Source organism: Siniperca chuatsi, linkage group LG19 (genome assembly GCF_020085105.1).
Source record: "Siniperca chuatsi isolate FFG_IHB_CAS linkage group LG19, ASM2008510v1, whole genome shotgun sequence".
NCBI classification, from domain to species: Eukaryota; Metazoa; Chordata; class Actinopteri; order Centrarchiformes; family Sinipercidae; genus Siniperca; species Siniperca chuatsi.
In genome coordinates, this window is record NC_058060.1 from 20,345,302 (window position 1) to 20,363,483 (window position 18,182).

At 39.4% G+C, this 18,182-nt stretch overlaps 2 protein-coding genes across 14 annotated transcripts in view; one reads left to right on the plus strand and one right to left on the minus strand.

The window, feature by feature from the left end:
* Positions 1–1,060: 1,060 nt before the first annotated feature.
* acbd5a (acyl-CoA binding domain containing 5a) lies at positions 1,061–8,332 on the minus strand. 2 transcript variants are annotated; one of them, XM_044175579.1, is made up of 13 exons: positions 8,175–8,332; positions 7,706–7,832; positions 7,279–7,399; positions 6,509–6,581; positions 6,251–6,368; positions 5,524–5,733; positions 5,248–5,439; positions 4,721–4,815; positions 4,407–4,632; positions 3,266–3,468; positions 2,729–2,782; positions 2,447–2,556; positions 1,061–2,332 (listed from the first exon to the last, which is right to left on the minus strand). In XM_044175579.1, exons 2-13 carry the CDS (start codon positions 7,800–7,802, stop codon positions 2,320–2,322), a joined length of 1,512 nt encoding a protein of 503 aa, XP_044031514.1. In that variant the 5' UTR covers positions 7,803–7,832; positions 8,175–8,332; the 3' UTR covers positions 1,061–2,319. The 2 variants fall into 2 exon arrangements, with proteins under 2 accessions (XP_044031514.1, XP_044031513.1); XM_044175578.1 differs by having other exon boundaries at positions 5,248–5,733.
* Positions 8,333–9,319: 987 nt separating this feature from the next.
* abi1a (abl-interactor 1a) overlaps positions 9,320–18,182 on the plus strand; it is a 49,454-nt gene continuing 40,591 nt past the window's right edge. For 6 of the 12 annotated variants that reach the window (XM_044177463.1, XM_044177465.1, XM_044177471.1 and 3 more), the window contains exon 1: positions 9,320–9,562. In XM_044177463.1, coding sequence (XP_044033398.1) covers positions 9,446–9,562 — 117 coding nt within the window. In that variant the 5' untranslated portion in view covers positions 9,320–9,445. The remainder of the gene's footprint in view (positions 9,563–18,182) is intronic. The other 6 variants (XM_044177470.1, XM_044177466.1, XM_044177462.1 and 3 more) reach the window with 5 other exon arrangements.

Genomic DNA, 18,182 nt, shown 5'->3' on the forward strand with positions numbered 1-18,182 from the left:
AAAGCCAGATGCGTCTTTTAGGGCCTTGCACAGATTTTTGCAAGATTAATGCGGTTACAAAACCAGATTCCTACCCACTACCTAGGTTGAAAGATTGCGTAGATCAAGTCGGGGCAGCAAAATATGTAGGCAAGTTTGACCTTCTGAAAGGGCACTGGAAAGTTCCACTTTCTATACGAGCACAAGAGATTTGCTCGTTCATCACTCCATCTAGTCTCTACAGTTATACTGTTATGCCATTCGGGTTGTGTAATGCACCCGCAACGTTCCAGAGACTCATGAATATGGTTGTTTCTGGCAAGGGTTGTGCAGTGTATCTAGATGACGTCGTCATCTATAGTGACACGTGGGAAAAGCACCTCAGCAGAATACAGGCATAGTTTGAGAGGCTGGTCTGGGCACGTTTAACAGCCAACCTAATTAAATGTGAGTTCGCTAGAGCCACTGTTACATATCTGGGAAAAGTGGTGGGGCAACGTGAAGTGCGGCCAATGGATGCAAAGATTACAGCCATTAATACTTATCCAACCCCCTCTACCAAATAATTAACGCACTTCCTTATGGTTTATGGTATGGCTGGCTACTACCGTGACTAAGTTTTCCTCTGTTGTGGCTCCACTTACAGTGTTTGACCAGTTTAAGAGATTACTGTGCTTGGCACCAGTACTTGCTGCTCTTCGGTTAGGGGAACCATTCCAGCTCCAAGTTGATGCCAGCAATGTTGGTGCTGGTGTGGTCTTGATGCAAGCAGATGTAAATGATTAAATCTGTCTGTCAGCTCCTTTTCTGGGAAGGAAAAGTAGGTTTAAGTCTCATCAGTTACACTATTCTGTGATAGAGAAAGAAGCTCTTGTGCTTGTTTGAGCCCTCCAACATTTTGACATGTAGCTATTGTTTAACTTATGTTTTGTTAAATAAATCTTTAGTAAGAAAGTCATGTTTTGTCCTTTCCTTGAGCCTGGCTGTGACACTTCTCATATAACTCTCGGAAAGAAAGCAAATAAAAATTATTTCCCAAAATGTATAACAATTTATTTAAAATAATCTGAACAAATTAAAATGCTTTATGAAAATTTTATTTGAGGCATAGATTATCACATGCAAACACCCGTCTATCCACAGGCAGAGAGGGTGAGAAAGCCTTTGTACATTTCAGTAGAAAGGTGAATATATGACTTTTTTTATTAAAACATAATGGCTCTGGAAAGATTAGTGCTATTGCAGATGCAAACATTTGTAAATATGATATACTATGTTAATAATTCATGGGAATGCAATTAAAATACTGCATTTTAATCTGTACAGCTATTGTATACAATTTATATAGATCTCACTGCTTTGCACACGATTACTATCACTCACACAAAATCTTTCCACAATATTCGTACAAACATTACTACATCACACATTAAAATTATACAGTATAGACAAACCTGAAAGCGTGTTATGCATTAATAATCCGATAGCTGACCACCTCATGGCTCGCTAGGTAGTATGATTAATGATTATTTGGTCCAGCACTGGAACAGTTATGCTACAATATGTGAATGTAAGAAATCATAATACCACCTACAGTATATATGTACCTTATGATGTTGAGGCACTTCTATTTGGAAAACAGTGAAGTGGAGACCACTTTGACATAAAGCACAGACTGATATGCAGAACAGACCTTGACTAATATTTAGCAGTCACTTTAAACATATACCTCATTTGTACAGCTGAAATCTGGCGAACAATGCCTTCATTGTAACTGTTGCTAAAAGCAATAAATATTAACTTATTCTCAGAATTTAAAAGAATCTCACATCAATATATTTCTACATTCAATCCTCCCTTCTAAACTATACAGTTATTACAACATTTTATGATAGCAGCATTGCCTGGGCAACTAAGCATTACGCTCAAATCAACAAAGTATCAGGCCCATTTTTTGTCCAACTAAGCCTTAGTTATGGATATCATTGAGAATCTACTGTAGTTGGTTTTTAAACACGCTAACATCCCAACTCTTATGTTCCCCCTCTCAACACAAACACAAAGATTCCAGTACAGTGGTATCCTCTTGAAAAGGCTGTATAATCACAGGCTGCGAGCTCATACATTCATGTTTCTATTCAATTCCACATCCACAGTACAACACACTTGAGAGATATCTTCCTCGCATTCATTACTCTAGGTGCTTTCTTTATAGTGCAAAAGCAAATTACTGGGCTGTGGGTCTAAGCAGGGGGGAGTTACAGCCATTAGCAACCCAACCAAAGACATTTAGAGGACTCTTTATCGTCTGTGCCCATGGGTGTTTGGGTGAGGGCAGCTTCAGTTGATTCGTCTATTAAAGAAGGAGAAAATTAAGGAGTTAAATTGGGTATTACATGAAAATGGTAGTAGATTGCAATTTTAAATTTCATATTCAAGTTGCAGATATTTTTCTGTAAAATAATACCTTGTTCTCCTCTGCAGGTATAGGCGAATAAGCCACTGTACCACAAATGGCCATAAAACAGCAAAGGCCAAACTGGTCGGAGAAATGTCAAAAGGCCACCAGGATGGTTTCTAGGAAGTTGAAAAATTAAGTCAATTAGAACAATAACAATCAGCATTATTTCAAGTGAAACTGTGGCTAATTATAGTGGTCAAAGCAATGTTTAAATCATTGTAGTTCCCACTAATGATTCTAAAACTTTAAATTTTGCTGAAACAGTGTGATGTCTTTTAAACTGTTTACCTGACTCCTCTTCTTCACTGGGGGTGATGCATAAGTTGGAGACATTGATCTTGCCTGTAGAGAGTAAGAAAAACGTCCATGAACTTTTGTCAAAATAAAAAGTAAACATCATCAACACATGAATGTTTCAGTGAAAAGTACAAAGTGCAAAACCCTTATCTTCTCTCCCTAAAAGCCTCATCTACACACAGCAACTGTGTCAGCAACTGTGTTTAACCGTCTAACCGCCCTGGTAAGTTTGTTAGTCACAATCTATAGATGGAAACAGATAAACCTTTATATGTAGTTACATTTAGATCCTGTCATATTGATTCAAAAATATAATAAGCCTTCTCTACATTAAAGTTAGAACTTCTACAATATGTGGGGAATGTTTTTAGACAGAAATAAAGCTCCTTATAACTGCATTGGAACACAACCAGCTGGATCACTTTGGTATCTCTGTTGTCATCATCTAATCTAATATGCTGTTTCTATGACCATTACTCCTTTCATGTAACGCTTCTTTCTGACGGCAATGACAGAGGACAGTCTGACCTGGATAGCAGTTAAAGCCTCCAGGGAATGCAGCCTGTCCAGAACGTTCTGCATGTCCTCCTGCAGTCTAGCCAACGCCACAAATATCTGCTCATTCAGGCTCCCTCCAGGTGTTACTGCTCCTCCCCAGTGGCCTCCATCCCCATCTCCACCACCGTACATGGGCACCAGCGATCCAGAGCCGAAGCCTGGAGAACTGGAGCCTAAAAACACAGAAACGATTGATAATGAATACACGTTCACACAATGCCTACATCAAAAGAACATGTTTATGTGTCAGAGGCGAGTCAAATAATGTACATTTGACAGTAAGGCTGCAACTAACGATTATTTTCATTATTGAATAATCTGCTAATTATTTTCTCATTTAATCTTTTTGCCCTTATAATGATTGAAAATAGTGAAAATTGCCCATTCAAATTTCCCAGAGCCCAAAGTGGTGTCTTCAAATTCCTTGTTTTATCCGACCAACAGTCCAAAACCCAAAGATATTCAGTTTACTATCATACATGACAAAAGAAATCAGCAAATCCTCACATTTGAGAAGCTGAAATAAGAGACGGTTTGGCACTTTTGCTTGAAAAATGACTGAAACAATTAATCGATTATCAAAATAGTTGCAGATTAATTTTCAGAAGATCAAATCGATGAATCAGCTAAATGTTTCAGCTCTATTTGCCAGTATAGGACAAAAAGACAAACAGGGCTACCTCATTGGGACAATTTCACTGAATCGCTAACCACAAATTGATAGTGCAAGCTTCATGATCAACGAGTCCTCTCAAATCAAATCACTTCCTCCAACACTGAATGACCAGCGGGATAAAAAGCTTGTTGGCCCTGAAAAGTCGACCAAGGCTGAAATATGTTGCAGCAATCAACCCAGCAGATTTCCATTTCATAACATTTCTGCCTTGCACGTGTAGCCAGATACAGATTTTGAGGCATAGGCTTTGGAGTGCAGTTGCATCACTTGTTGGGGTCTGGGCTCATTTAATTGAGTTTTTCCTGTTACATTTTTAATTAATGCTACAGTATGAAACCAAACAAGCCAAAAACGAAAGTTTCCTCTTCAGAATGTCATATGTGCAGACCACAAAAACACAGTCAAACCAGAGTATAAACGCCAGGACAACCTTACCCTTTCCTCTTCTGATCAAAGAGCTGTCTGGCATGTCTGCATTCAGACTCTGTCTCTGCGACATTTTTCCACAGTTCTCTCCATCTTCTCCTCCACACCTGATGACCTGAGGTGCACCATGAACATCCTCCTGGGGATCCTGCGTTGCCTGCGGCTCCTCTAGAGGTGGCAAGACGTGGTTCTCCTCTTCATCCAGGTCGTCCAAAGAGCGGTTATGCTCTGAGCTCTGGGGAAGAAGAACATTAAAATGAATCAATGATGGACCAAGAGCTACAAACACTGTACTAAAGAAGTGGTTTTAAGTTGTTACTTGCCTCATCTTGGCCAAACTGGTCCACAGAATCACAGTAGACTTCGCTGTCTGAGTCACTGGCCAGGTGACTGGGACCACACACATCTACACTGGGATCTGAGATCAGTACAAATGGCACAAAAAAGGGAACAAAAAAAGCTCAGACTCACCCTGCACTGTAATATAGAGTAAACTGCACTGAAATTAACAGAGTGACATGGAGGAAGGCTGCCTTCACATAATTTAGGGGCTTTGTGTGCCATTTCAACAGAGCCATTAATTCAGTCCATTAAAACTGCCCCAGGTGCAGCTGATGTGTAAAGTGTTAAGATTCGGTGTCTGCTGAGTTGCCACAGCTCTGGGAATAAAAGCTTAGCAGATTATCTGATCACATGGTGCACTGATGCACAAGCACAGGCAGTGGGTGAGGCGAGTACAGAGTCCGCAGTAACCATTTTGAAACATATCATGGACGTGTTGTGAGTCGAAACAGAACATTCACAAATGCAACATTTTAACCAGAATGGAACACACTGTCATGTTCCTTACCTGTGTGGTGGCCATTGAGCAGAGGCTCACTGACTGAACCCTCCTGGGAGTCGTCACTGTTCAGGGCAACCCTGGAATGACCCCCATTGGTCAGATGGGTGACCCCGTTAGCCATTTTACCGTTCAACAGGGGCGCTTTGTGTCTCCTGGCTGAACCTTTCTTCTTTAGCTGTGAAGTTGTTGATTTCTTGTCTGAAATAAAATCCCAACAAAGAAAATCAGGGCAAATAAATGTTTTTACTGACAATATTTGCACAGTTTTTATAAATGCATTACCTTTTCTGACCTCCCTCATCACTACTTCTTCCTCTTCCTCTTCCTCCTCATTCTCATCCTCCTCTTGTGCTTCTTCCTCTGACCTTTCCCTCACTTCCTTTAATTTCAGCGTGGCAGGACGAGTCTCCAGAGTGCCGTTCATTTCCATCGTTCTGATGATGCTCTTTGCGACACTCTTCGACGGTACTGAATTCAGCATTGTACCAAACCCTGTGCAACAAAGTGGATTTCATTGCAATATCACAAATACCAAAACACAATGCTTCCTTTAAGGATAAAGTAATACTTTCTCTACTTAATGATTAAATCAAAACAACCTATTTACATGAAGTTGAGAGACACAAATTTTAAGTCATTGTCAACTAAGTGGATGGCTGTTCACTAACTCAACACAGATAAAGGTTTATCTGTATCAAATGAAAGTTTCTGACAGCTTAAATGTGCTAAGCCATGTGTTCTGTACCACTAATTCAGCGTGCATGACATGACTACTAATAGGCACTAAAAGCATCTGAGCTACAACACCAGACAAAAACTAAACTATCCCACTAGACTCAAATATTTACACAGTAATGTACTTGCCTTCCAGTTGCCTAGCAAATATTGTCAAACGGGCTGAGCATCGGGCAAGAAGCAAATTATAAAAACGTTAAGCTTCACATGCTGTTTTTGACATCACAAACAAAGTGAAAGGTGGGAAGAGTTGCACCTGGTGAATAAAACCCACCTGTGCTCAGGTCTGATATCTGTGTGATCTTTTTCTTCTCCTCAATCAGCTCATAGAACGGGCCGAGGACGCGCAAGAGCTCCTCCACCTCGTCTGTCATGGGCATGCCCTCCAGGATCTACGCATCAAAAACAATGACAAATCACAGTGATGTTTAGCTCAAATCCATAAACCGTTACAGAAAGGTCTGGCTTTAGGATCAAATTGCTACTATTCCTATATAACAAAATGGTTATAACTTCTGTAAAAGTAACATACCAGCTTCATTTCATCAACATAGGCTGACATCGCTTCTTCTTTTGGCATATCTCCAAGAGAATTCCATGCATTCCTGAATAATTAAATAAACACACTGCATTATTATATCACTCTATCAAGTAAAAAACAAAGCCCTGCTTAGTGTAAAGAGTCTACGTCATCAAGATTGGTTTTGAACACTTCTGTCCCAGTTTTCAACTCTGCAAATAAGGCCAGTTTATTTGAGGTCAATGTGTCCTTTGTTAGCTGTGGGTCAAAGGCTGACAGAAACTTAACCATTCATTACTAACTAGAGCTATTCCTAAACTAAAGTATTTTTACATGTAATGCAATGCAACCATGAGAGAAACTGTCCAGCCAAGTGGGTAAAGGTTACATTCAGAGTCCAGAAATCACCTAACGCAACTTGAGACTAATCAGAGGGAGAAGAGAGGAGAAAAGTTTCCTCTGTCTTGTTTTGCACAGCAAGGTCAAAGTGGGCAAAAAACAACATGTTGTGCAAAGTCAGATACTGTTTCAATTTCAGCATTCTGTGGTTCATCCAGAATTAAGCTTCATGATTTGCCTTGAAGACTGTACTATTCATTCAACTTGTGCTAGCCCTCAGCTTGCCCTTGAATGAAAATGTTTCTTCAAAGTGACAAATATAAGAACCACAGAGAATAAATAATGTAATTGAATACACTAATATTTGCCCCATAAATGACCTCTGCAGGAATCTAGTATGCATTTCCACAAAAATAAAAACATATATCTCCTTTTGTCATTACCATTTTGCTTTGCCAACTGCATCCCAGAAGCCAGGTCGGGGTATATTGCACGCTCCCACAGTGGCTTGTTTATAGTAACTGTAGAACTTGAGCATCATGTCATTGGAGGGCTGAAAGGGGCCTGAGGGAAATAAACTTTAATTATAAAAAGGAAATGTCTTACTGAAAATGTGTAAAATAACTGTTTAGTAAGTACTATTCTTACAGTTTTCTATCTCTGACATATCTGTGCATTACATTATAGACTGCTGGCAGGGAGGCAAGTCTCTGTACACTGCTGGTAAAGTGGATTAAGCCTTTTAAATCGCACAAGATCCAAAGCAGACCAAGCTGTTGCACCTGTCTGATACCATTCTTTTTGAACCCTATGTTAAAGCCCCTGAACTGGTTAAACTGGCCTGAATGACAGACTGGTGTAGTCACTCACCATCCGGGGGTAAACTCTTAATCACTTTGACGGCGGCTTCAAACCTCAGCAGGGTCAAACGCCTCTCATCATCCACTTTGACGCTCTCCACCTCCATTGTGTCACACCGAGACAGTCAACACAAAACCTAGAGACAGACAGTAACGTTAAACAAACACAACACTGCGATATGAGAAGGGCCAACAATAATATGCTAAAAGCTGGCTTCATCAATGGCACTTATACTAGCTGCTTACAACAATTTTAGGCAATAAATCCAGCCTTTTGCATCGCTAATGAGACTAGCTAAACTTGTAAGTTACTCTATCTACATTAATGTTGTGTTATGTTATGGCTACCAGTAGGAGGTTGAGTATTTAGGACACACCATCTCGTATGCGACACATATCTAACTACCCCGATATTTGTGCTAAATACAATCTATACTTCCAAACTCTCGACGGCGAAGCTCAAAATCGATTACACTTACCGTTAAAGTCAACGGCCTATCTGTTTGTCGGAAGGCGACCTGTCATTAGCCCTGAACCAGACGCCATGAACAGAACATAAAGCCAGCCACAGGTGTACTATGGGAGTTGTAGTTTCTATTGGATGTCGATATTTCCTACAAGCTCCACAATCCCCCGCGTCTACAAAAACGCTTTAGTGGAAATGTAGTTTCAAGACTAGAAAGCGGCTTTCACGGAGAAACTAAAAACGTGTACTGAATAAATCAGAAAAGTATTAAGAGGTGAAACATAACACATTTTATGTTATAATATTTCGAAGTAATCGCGAATAGTCAGCATCCATGTTTTTTTCTTCAGCTACAAGGGTGATAGATACAAGGCAAAGAAAAGCAAGAGCTCTCACTTTGTCTTTATTTTCGGGTACCACAAGTCGCTGTAAACTATGTGGAGCTGAAATTAGTCGATTAATTTTAGAATCAATCGACATGTTTAAGTAATTTTTCAAGGAATAATGCCAACCATGATCTACTTCCACTTATCAAATTTTGAAGTGCTTTTCTTAGTCTTATGTGATAATAAGATGAATATATTTTATTTTGGACTGTAGATTGGGCAAAAAAAAAAGACATTTTAATACATGACCTTGGGCTTGAGGATATTATGATGGGTATTTTTCCCTGTTTTCTGACATCAACTATTAATTGATTGGGGGAATTATTGGCAGATTTAAATTAAGTTGAAGTAAAGATATCTCTAAAAAATATAAGGTTTATTTGGGCCACAATACACAGACCAAAAAAGAGACATAGAATTGTATTTATTAATTCAAATATATATCTGAAGAGAAGAAGAAGAAAACATACTTTAATAGTTTTGTATTTGTATGAGGAAGCAGAGTCCTAAATAATTAAATGTATGTTGCATGCACAGTCAAATAGATTACTAAATAACAAAAGTAAATAATAATAATGCATATATAATGATGAATGGTGCCGTGGACTAGCACATTTGGTCGTTAACACATAATAATGATGTTGATGCCTTGCTTGCAGACCAAACACTGGTCCCACTTTTAAACCATCGAGTGACTACTCTTCACTTGCACAGACGATCTTCGGCTCGAGGTTACGCTAAAGCGAGGGCACGAATCCCACAATAGCAGGCAGAGGATTTTTTTTTTTTGTGTGTGTGTGTGTGTGTGTGTGTGTGTGTGTGTGTGTCGAGCTGGGCTGGTGGCTGTTTCAATCAAAGGGAAGGCAGAGGGAAGGGAGACTCTGCGGAGAGATGTAAGATGGCAGAGCTACAAATGTTGTTAGAGGAAGAGATTCCGGCCGGTAAAAGAGCGCTAGTAGAGAGTTACCAAAACCTCACCAGAGTAGCAGACTACTGCGAGAACAATTATGTCCAGGTAAGTGAGTTAGCTACCACGTTATCTTCCACCGCCTTTTGTGGCGAAAAGCTCGGGATTGAATGGTTGTTGGGACAGGAAATGTGGATAAAGAAACTGTGCTCGGTTATGAAATGAACCTCTCCGCCCAAAGCTTGGAGCTGTAACAGTTGGGGCTTTTACTGCTGTGGTACATATGGACAGCCTGTATGTGTTCAGACCATTGATCACATTTATTCCGTTTACACAGAGGGTGTGTCTACTTTTTTTTTTTTTTTTTTTTTAATTATTATTACACTGGTTCGTTTTAAAACTGCTTCCACTCTCACTGCTGATAGGGAGGCCTGTGTGTTTTACAGCAGCTCACTGAACAAGTTTCAGCTGCTGAAAATGATTACATTTCCACCTAACAAGAAAGTTACTGCCGTTTATTCGCCTTAATTGATGCTGACACTGCCTAAAATATATAACTGCATTAGTGGGAAACTAAATGTCACACTAAAACTATAAGTCCACATGAATATTATAGTAACATAGCAGTCCATTACATTCCATAAGGTCATTAAACTCACCATTTAATACCATAAAAACAGCTTAAATCCCCTTTGGGATACTACAGGAATATTACAGTGGAGGTATAGTGTAATGTATACACATTATGGACTTGTAAGCACTCAGTGCAGATGCTGTAATGTCAGTGCATGGCTTTTATTGTTGCTGCACAGTTTTTTTTTAAACCATGAAGCAATTTATAATGCCATATTAAAGCATAATATATGCATGGAAATCTGTAGAAGGCAGCTTGTTCTGGCTAGACTTGATTTAAGATATTTAAGATCATTCAGCTGGATTTGCAGGCTTGCATCTAGGCTGTGAGACAGGGAGGAATGTGATTGTTAGTTGGTCAATAAAGGTTGGAGGTATTGATTTTTCTCAACTTATTCATGGGAACAGGCTTGCTTTAATCTCTGCTTCACATCTGTCTTCACAAGTTCTTCTCGATAAAGTAGCTTGTTTTTATGTTAAGTAATGTTATGGAAGCTCCTGCATTTGAGTTACACTTTTAGCAGTACTTTGACGTAAATGTGTCTTAATAAACTGATTATTATAAGTCTGCTTGTTTTAATATGGTGCCTCGATGACCACAGATGGCTTTGTCGTTTAATCTAATTTTAATACAAGCATATATATGGTAAGCCACGACCTAAAAAGTCAGAGAACAAACTGAGTGACAGACAACCCACCATATCAGCTTCAGGAGGGTGTGTCCGTTCCAGTTGTACTCCCCAAGGACTCCCTGTAATTTTGTTTTCGTCCTTGGATGATTTGGCATCGTGAGGAACGGCTCTGAAGCTTTGTGCCAGTTATAGCCTCAGGCAAACGCTGCAGCACAACAAGGTTGTCATCTTTGCCCCATATAGGCCTAAAATGAAGTGGATGAAGCTTTTTGTCCCGCCACTTTTAAAAGCAAAATGTGTGTTTTTGTGCAGTTATTGATTGTGATAGTTCAGATGTATGTTACCCAATGTATGTTAACTTGATAGTTAACATACATGATAGGAAATTTTATTTACTTTTGATTTAAACAGCATGGCAGTATTTGGGGTCAAATGAGCAAGTTTTGAAGGCCAGTGCTGATATCTTTTAGTCCAGACCACAGGAGCCAGTAGCCCATATTTTTGGCTATTTAGTGTCTTTAAATTTGAGCACTTTCTTCCCGAAGTGACAAGACTTTACTTTACATGCTCACAGAAATGTGTCAGATTATTTAAAACTGTTGAGTACCGAAAGTTTGTTGTTATTCTTGAAGATAAAATTTGAGAACTATGGTATCTTTTGTTATATTGAAGAAAATTGTTGCAGATGTATTTTTTTTTTCATATTTCTTGAAGTAAGGTATTGAAAATTCTATTGTTTTGGTATCGCTACCAAAATGTGGGTACTGTATTGGCACTAGTTTTTTATTTTTTTATTTATTTTTTTATTTAAAATAATACTCAGCCCTTGTTTTGAAGGCCAATACTGACATTTAATGGCCAGTATTTGCCCATATTTTGTACAGATTGTTACTGTCATTTGACCATTTTCATTCTAAAATAATAACAATTCATGATTTTATAGTGCTGGGTATTGAACCTAATAGTGACCAAAATGTTTTTCTATCACAGAGAATCAAAAACTGTAAAGTTGACATTGATTTGTAGACCTGTCTTGTTAACTTATTCTTTATTCATAGTTCCTGATTGAAGTCATAAATTTGCCATTTTTATTAAGGCAAAGTTCTTGTAAGCATGCTTGTGTTTAGACAAAATGTAACATTTTAGAAGTTTTGTTTTGTTTTGGTATCAAAATAGATGTCATCAAAAATGGAAGTACATCTCTGTCAAACAAACAACTAAAAGCGTGGGCAAGTAGTGCTAGCATTGGGTGTCAGGGTGTAGTTTGAAAAGGTGGGTTTAGTGTCTTTAAATGTGACCACTTTTCTATAAAATGACAATAAGTTGGTGTGTTTTACCCCAGAGGCTCCAAAAATAGTATTTAGATCATCGTGGGACTAAAAAGCCAAACTAATGAGCTGTAAAATGCACAAAAATACTTGGCTGTCTTCAAATGTCATTTTCATGTAGTTGTGGGTAAAGAGTACAGTAGGGATGGATAATGTTGACAAGCCAATATACAGTATTTGATGTAAAATGTGTTCCAACTTTAACTAAGCCTTATGAAAAGTTCTGTTTCATGTGTCGAACCGATTTGCGATTCCGTCCTTGTGTTTTCGCAGAGCACCTTGTTTAAAGCGATGACGTTTAAAAAAAGCAGGATTTTAAGCTTTTCAGCACACGTTGCTCGCTCTGTGTGAAGCGAGTGTCAGACTAACAGTGCACTTTTCATAAGCCCTCTCTGTCTGCTGGAGATACTCACTCTCTCTCTCTGCCTCTGATAGAAACACACACACACAAATGTGCACTCCGAGCTGAACCGCGCACATATCAACATGCCTCAGCTTGAATCAGCACTCCTCCCTCACATTTCCATCCCTTCTTCTTTCTCTCTGTTCTTGTCATGGAGGCTTTGGTGTTGTGAGTGTTCAGTGTGGACTGTAGTGCTGCTCAGCAGGCTGAAGCAGATGGTGAAAGCTCTGTTTAACCAGGGACAGATCACTGCCCCACTTTCTCAACTTGATAGTGACTTTTGTTTCATATAAGGGAGTGTTTTAAGCTCTCTGTGTGTGTGTGTGTGTGTGTTTATACTTAGTATATGACACACTAACAGATCAGAGTTATGTTTCCTGTTTGCCCCGCTGACTCTCAAAACAGGCTCCATGGAAATACCTTCTCTCTCTGTCAGGAAGTGGCTTAATAATAGAGCCAAAAAACACCCTTTCACATTAAGACACTTGCACAGAGTTTATTCTGATTAATATATGGTTTTGGATTTTAATATTTTCCCTCTATGTAAGGTAGTCACAGAAGAAAACAATCCCTGCACAATGCTTGCTGCACCCTTGAAATATATTGTGCTCACTTGTTTTTTTTTTTTCTTTCTTTCATTGATGCAAGTCAGCACCATGTTTGTTTAACCTCTGTGACAAGGACGCATAGCCTGTATGCAAAGTGGGCCACCTGGCCCTGTTGGCAGGAGACACTGAGAGGGCTGTTGGCCGCTCTGTTAAATACAGTAAAACTACATTCAGGGTCTATTAGCTGTGCTCAGGCTGTATTTGATATTTGTAGAACTGAAATGATTGACAGAAAATTAATCTGCAACTATTCTGAAAATTGCTGAAGTTTTATTTTTATGTTTTAATGGTTTCAGCTTCTCAAGTGAGAAAATTTGCAGCCTCTTTTTGTCATGTGATACTTAATTGAATATATTTGGGTTTTGTACTGATGTTCAAACAAAACATGTAAATTGAAGATGTCACTATGGGCTCTGAGAATTTAGACATTTTGGCTTGTTTTAACATTTTTATTTATTTATTTTTACATTTCATAGACAAAACAGGTAACTCAATAATCTGTGGATTAATTGATTGCTGCAGCTCTAGATATTCCACTCATGGACCAGAAAAGCATACGACCTCATTTAAAAACCTCTCAAAAACATGAGCTGGGATTAAATTGAATCTCCACACTTTCTTCGTATCAGCCAAACTGTGTCTGTAACACAAATGGTGTCAGCGTCAAAAACTGTCAGCAGCCTGTTAGCAGCAGCACCCAGAGCTTGGTCAGATTTTTAGCCTTGTTTACATATTTATTCTTTGAGCAGATATTTCTTGATATAAATTAGAATTTTGTTAACCTTTGGGCTGCATTTAAAGTTTAATTTCCTTATCAATTAATCGATTGATCATGTAATCTATAAAATGTCATTATTAAATGTCATAGCTTGTCACTCAGGTGAGGTAGCAGAGGCACTGGAATTTAGCATTCCATAAACAAAACATGCTGGTACTATATTTCTTTGAAATAGATTACACTGCCATTATCAGAAAGTCTGGGAGGAAAGGTTGAATAAACAGCATACAGTATCAAGGAATAGGGAAATGGAAGTAAGATGTTGAGAGGCAAACCAAGAGATCATATGCCAGACCAGTGTTGCAAGCTCAGGGCATGTGACTTTGCCTGCTGAGCCAGCATGATGCCCACTTGTGCTTTTAGTTCAGACTGCTCCTAAATTAGCAGTTTTGAAATGTGGGCTGTTAGGTCGTAATTAATGCAGGTAGCATGTAGTCAGAGGAGAGTCCTGCCTATCGGTTAAGAGTTTAACACGGACGGAAAGAGAGACGTCCCCTTTGTGTCCTGGTCATATAACCTTAGTGTACCTGTCCTGTGCTGTTTTCCCAGGAGAATTAATTTGAGTTTCTCCTCTGGAAGACAGCAGGTGGCAAATATTGCGTTTTTTTTTTAACACAGTTCGGTCTCTCTGGGTTACTGAGTCCTTGTTTCCTGTCCTTCTTTCTCCGACTCTCTCTCTCTCTCTCTGCGGAGTGGCCTGGTTTTTCTCCCAGCATGGAGAGGCCTAGCGGCTCTCAGCCGACCAGCCAGGCCCATTCATCCTTTTGACCACCTGTCACTCCTCCCCCTCAGCTGATTGGGGTTGGTTTGGTCCAGACTGTTGGACTGATCTGTTACATTCTGTTTCGAGTGTAGGAGTTTCGGAAAGTTTTGAGCATACTGACATCATTGTTTCAGACTAAAATTGTCTCCTTGTCGTTGGATTCACACAGAATTGAGCCCCTTTTTATTTTAAAGAAGTGTCCGCTTTTTTATGGATTGTTTCTCTCTGTTCTTTTTGTGTAGAAAAGTGTGAATAATCCATCCGAACCAGAGCTCCTCCAACACTCAGATCCTCTGAAAAATAGATTGTTTATTTCTAGTTGTTTACCAGTTAAGTATGTTGTTTCAGGTATAGAACAGTGACTTAAGAAACTCAAGAAAGGTTAATGAGTTTCCTCCATGTGGAGACTTTTGTGTCTCCTCTCAGTCATATTGAAAGGATTTTTAATTGTGTGCTGGCAGTTCTTCAAGGTCAGGTAGACCTTATGGCCTTTCAGTCAGCCTCCATCTGCCCCAGTGGAGGAGGTGGAATTATGAATTCACATATTGTACTGCTGAGGTTTTTTCTTTTTTTTAAAAAAAAAGAGCTAAGACTCAAGGAAGGATTGAAGATGTTAAGTCTGCAGGTTTTCCTTATTCTTTACACGTTCCAGTGTCACTTTCACTACCTTGTCTGTCTCCTCAGGTGACTTGTGTTGGTGTTTCTCAGTTTTATATTTAAAGGCGTGGATGCTTACTCCTCCATCTAAGATGAATAGGTTGTCGGTGTGTAGTCTTTTATTAGGACCAATATGTTTAGCAGCTTTAATCGTATAAAATTGAACTCCCCTTTAGCTCAGTTTCTTGTTATCATCCAGGTCTAATCTCCAACAAGCAAGGTTGGACGGTGTCTAGAGAATGGTCAATAAGTTAATTCTGAACCATTAAGATCATTGATCTCTATTAACTTCCTAGTAATCCCTACTGCTGCGAATTTGTTCTAAAATCACGATACAAAACTATCGGAGAAGTAAAGCATTTTTGATTCAACGCCATAGTTAATAAAATTTAAATAAATTTGTTGATAAAAGTAAGGCTGTCTGCTGCATTTCAAAACGCAACTGCTTTACAGTAACGTCACCACGACAACAGATCTGAAGTCACCTGTTAGCTTGTCACTCAGGTGAGGTAGCAGAGGCACTGTGAATGCACTGAAAAACATCAATTCTACAATGTAATTTAGGATTTAGGCTACGTGGGTTTGATTTAATTCAAACAAGTTAAATGTTAGTTCTTATTTGTTCGAACTAGATCTTTTGAAAAAGTGACCTTACTACCTGCCATTGTGGCCCCAGTCAATCTTATCAGAGTCCACATTTCCCAAATCTGTATGACAGAGGTGGTCAGTAAAATGTTACCACGACCAATAGTTGTAATGGTCAAAAATAAAGGGAATAAGACAAAGGCTGACAAATACTGGAATTTCTCTGTAATGAAATGAACTTTGTCCTTTCATGTGATCATGTCTGATCAAATGTATGTCATCAAATTGAAGGAGTAGAGAAGTAGCAGTAGTAGGAAGTGACACAAAGGACATGTATTCAAAACGTTTAGCATTATTTAAGCCAGAAGCTATTACACAATAATTTATTGCAACTGGCAGAGTCAATTTTGGGTTTTACCTTCCATTCGTTTTGTAATATATCACTGTGTACTATGGCAGAAGGAACTAAATGACCAGAAAATAGCTTGAGTAACACTCGGTCAAATCCTGAACATGTCTTCCTTGTAATCCCATATTCATTGGCACCACCTTATTCCCAATCAGCTGCTGGATGTCCGACAGCCACATCAATACAACAGCCCACAGAGCAGTAGCTCTCAGCTGCCTCCTGTCTCACTTATCTCACCCTGTCCAGTCTGCAGTAATCAGCGGTCGATACATCACACGAAGCAAAGTGCTATGTGAGCTCTACGACCCTCCAGTTGGATTTACATTCGTTCTGCTCAAGACTTCACTGCCTTCGCCATAAGTACCACTCCTGCTGAGGTGTTTTTGAGGAGACGTTCACCTCCAGTGTCAGAGAAGTTGGGAGTTTCAAGAACTCTGTCTGTTAGGGGTCGTTTTTTTCTTGTCTAACCTGTCCAGTTGACAGAATAGAAAAATAAATCCTTGGTGGTTCTGTTACAATGTTTGTTTTTTTTATTCCTCCATGCGACCCTGACACTTTCCAGCAACACTTGAAAGCTTGAAGATGTATGACATGTTGCAGAATTCCAAACATTCCTGAAATGTTTTTTTTTGTTCCGAGAGCATTTTCCCTCTGGACAAGTGGGAGCACATTAAACGCAAATGTGCTTGTCAGCTGAATCCAGGAGCAGATTGCACAGTAGAGAGGCATGCTGTTTAGTGTTTTATTGTCAAATGTTGCATAACAAACAGATGTAGCATGTTATTGAACTCTTTATTTTAATCTTTGGATAAAGAGGTTGAATTTTTGACATGTTCCAAACTTTGGAGGGATGATTCAGTGAAAACCCTCATGAGTTTTGATTTAGGTATTTTGTCTCACTTCCCTAGATCTTGTATTAGTCATGTCAGGGAATCAGGAGGAATACTCATTTTGTCCATTCCTACTTACTTATGCTCAGGCTTCTGGGTGGAGGGGCAGCTACACCTCTTCTGACCCCCGAACAGTTTCTATCCTCAGGGAGGAAGTCTGGACCTTTTCCTTCCTACTGTTTCAATGCAGCCAGCAGGCCCTGACAGAGAAGCAATGCACCACCTCGTTTAAAAAAGCATGATTGCACTTCTGTGGCGGTTGTGGGCCGTTATCTTGCCAGACTGGATGGGTGACGGAGTGAAATGGAAGTATTTAACGAGTTCAGCACTTCCAAGCTTCAAAAGCTTCTCAGGAGACAAATCCATTCTTGTGACTGCCACTCCCTTCGTGCTCCCAAATGTATCAGCCCACATACAGCATTTGGAATCAATCATTTTAAAAGATTTTTGCCTTTTGGACAATTTTTAACTTTTATTTCACAAACATTGCTACGCTGGCACTGTATTTTTGCTGTATTCAAGTGGTTGTTTGATTATCTAGCTTGCCTCAGCCTCCAGCTATAATTTCATTGTGCGTACACACAGTGCATTCCTTTGTACTCCCTTTTTAAACCCAGCTGAGGTGCTGACAGCCTGTCTACTACTGCCTGGATATTCTGCAGTCCCTTACAGTCAGCTCAGAAATATGAGATAAAGTGCCCCAGGAGTGCTAAAGCTCTCTGGGAGCTCACCTCATTCTCTGCATCTCCTGCTGTGGTATAGTAAACTCAGCTCTCCGGTGCTGTTATTTACCTTTTGTACTGAGCAAGCACACAATTTGTTCCTTTCATGGCGAATGTCTCAAGCACAGTTTGTTTTTTGAACATCTTCTGTACTCCTGCTGTTTCCTCACTGAAGATAGATGTCATAGGGAATAAAGATTATTGGGTATTTGAACAAGAAATCTGGTTAGTTTTAGGATTTGTGGACGGCCGGCCTCTGATGCGTAAACGAGTCAAGGGACGAGGTGGGCTTTAACTAGAGCAGACGGCTCTAAGATGCC

Excerpts from the sequence above, each read along its gene's own strand:
- acbd5a (XM_044175578.1), bottom strand. The coding sequence starts at position 7,802 with ATGGAGGTGGAGAGCGTCAAAGTGGATGATGAGAGGCGTTTGACCCTG. Across the intron at positions 5,734-6,250 it reads GATATCAGACCTGAGCACAG|GGTTTGGTACAATGCTGAAT; the intron begins GTGGGTTTTATT and ends TTTGTTGCACAG. Across the intron at positions 4,633-4,720 it reads ACCAGTTTGGCCAAGATGAG|AGCTCAGAGCATAACCGCTC; the intron begins GCAAGTAACAAC and ends CTTCTTCCCCAG.